This window comes from Vipera berus (assembly GCF_964194415.1).
Source record: "Vipera berus genome assembly, chromosome: 2".
Lineage (NCBI taxonomy): Eukaryota > Metazoa > Chordata > Lepidosauria > Squamata > Viperidae > Vipera > Vipera berus.
Window position 1 is genome coordinate 96,853,074 of NC_138203.1, and position 2,354 is coordinate 96,855,427.

At 61.9% G+C, this 2,354-nt stretch overlaps 1 protein-coding gene across 1 annotated transcript; it reads left to right on the forward strand.

Moving 5' to 3' along the window:
• Positions 1 to 573: 573 nt before the first annotated feature.
• Positions 574 to 1,668, forward strand: TMEM271 (transmembrane protein 271; the record flags this gene model as incomplete). Its single annotated transcript, XM_081318906.1, has 1 exon — positions 574 to 1,668. The coding sequence occupies one exon, from the start codon at positions 574 to 576 to the stop codon at positions 1,666 to 1,668; it is 1,095 nt and encodes a 364-aa protein (XP_081175032.1).
• Positions 1,669 to 2,354: the final 686 nt, after the last annotated feature.

Below are 2,354 nucleotides of genomic sequence, written 5' to 3' on the forward strand. Positions count from 1 at the left end.
GGCTGGCTCGTCCAAACCGTCGTCGGAGCTGTTTTTTTCCTCCACCCCACGGCGGTTAAGACCTCCCTCCCTCCCTCCCTCCCTCCCTCCTGCCACCCAGGCGAGGTGCTCGATGCCCCTCTTTTGCCTCGAACTTGCTGCCATCAATAATTCAACGGCTCCCAGCAGTAGCGGCGGCGGCGGCGGCGAGCGAGAGAGCAGCAGCAGCAGCAGCAGCAGCTTCGATAAGAGAGAGCGGGAGGCAGCAGGGCGGGGAGGAAAAAGCTGGTGCGTGAGCCGTGCTTGCCGGCTGCCTGCAGAGAGGAGGCGGCGGTGACGGCGGCGGCGGCCGCTGTGGCGGTAGCAGCCAGAACAACGGCGGCGGCGCATTCGGAGCTCTCCCTTCTCGCCACAGACGTCCCCAGCGTTATGTTCCCGCGACGCGCGGCGGCCGCCTCGCCGGCAAGGGCCGAGGAGGACACGGGAGGATGAGGACAGAAGGGAGGCGAAGGAGGAGGAGGCGCAGGCGGAGGGAGGCGGAGGAGGCGAGGCAGGGAGGAGGAGGAGGCGCAGGCGGCGGAGGAGACGCGGAGGATGAAGTGGAGTGTCCGGGGAGCCTGCGCCGCGCTCTCCAGCTGCCTCCTGCTCGCCTGCGCGCTGAGCGCCGCCGCCGTGGGCCTCAAGTGCTTCTCGCTGGGCTCCGAACTCAAGGGGGAGCCGTTCCGCCTGGGCACAGCGGCCGGCGCCTTCTACTCGGGGCTCCTGCTGGCCGCCGGACTCTCGCTCCTGGGCTCCGCGCTCTTCTGCTGCCGCCCGCTGGACGACGAGGGGGCCGGCGGCGGAGCGCACCGCCAAGGGCACGCGGCCAGCGAAGTCGCGGTGGTGCCGGTCGCCGGAGACGCTCAACCCCAGCCCCAGCCGCTGCCCAAGGCTCCCCCCGGCGGGCGGCAGAACTTCCTTCTCCTGGGGGTCCTGGTCTTCATGCTGGGGGTGCTGAGCGCCTTCGCCGGGGCCGTCATCGACGGCGATACGGTGTCGCTGGTGGAGAAGAAGTACTCGCACTACTGCCTCCTACAGGTTGGGGGGGGAGGAGGAGGAGGAGGAGGGCCGTCGGCTCGGGCGCGGCCTGCGGGAAGCCCCGACGGCTTGGGGACGACGCTGCTGCTGCGCTGCCAGAAGCTGCGGGACTATCAGCGCGGCTTGGTCATCTCCACCATCTTCAACGCCCTCGAGTGCCTGCTGGGGCTGCTCAACCTGCTCTTGGTCAAGAACTACAAAGCGGCGCAGCAACGAGGGCTGCGCCGACGGCGGCGCTGCCGACAGGAGCAGCGCCTTGCGGGCGGCCGTCGGAGGCGACGGAGGGGAGCCGGCGGCGGCTCTGGTGGCGGGCGACGGCCTCAGCGCCAAAGTCAAGGCTCGATCTTCTCCAGCGAGGACCCGGATCTGTCTCCGGGGGGCGATTGCGCCTTCCAGGCCGTCTCCTACATCAACGTCGGCGTCTTCCACGTCTTCGACGAGGCTGGGGTGGAGGTACACTGTGGCGGGCACCCTTCCATCGAGTTGCCTGGCTATTCGCCCATGGACCCCGAGCTCAATTCCTCCTACCCCTACTGCTACCCGCTGCCCAATGAGCAGCCTCCTGCCTACGAAGACATTTATCCCAGGGAGCCCTGTGCCAACCGCGTCTAGGCCCCGGCCAGGCCCCTTTGGAGACCGACCCCCCTTGCCCGTCAGCCTGCTGGACTGAGACGGGCAAAAGGTGAATTTGGGCAAAGGGGGCAAAGCACAGAGGTTTAATGGGCAGGACCAGTAGCACAAGGTGAGGCCAACCAACCCTGCTGTTTGTCAGGACTCTTACCCAGAAGCTGCCAAAACAAACAGAAACCCAAGGTAGAACCCCAATAAATGCCTAGAAATGAGATCAGGCTGGTGTGTAGTGTTGGTCCTGCTTTTGGTGGCAAGTGGGAACTTGTTGGTCCAAACAGCTTTGCCTTCCTTTTTTTCCTGAAGAATCAGGCACATTTTTCTCTTCGCCTCTGTTGGGAGAAGTCTTGAACAGAGTTTTAGAAAGTTGCTAGCGTTTTGCAACCTGTTGGAGTTTTCTCCAATATATCCTGTCAAGATTTCTCTTGTCTCTGCTACAGTACTTTTGGTTCTAGCACTAAAAAATAAATAAATAAATAACATAGCTACCTGTTAAAGGGTTCAGCAAAGTGCATTTTCACTGATAAAAGGTCATTGGGGCAATCTTGGGGCGATGCTTTTAATATCTTTTTAATTTTACCCTTTACTGTCTTTTATCTCTTGAGTATTGATCAAATGGTGAACATTTTAGGGTTGGTTCTCAGCCGTTTTCTCATTTGGCTTGGATTGAA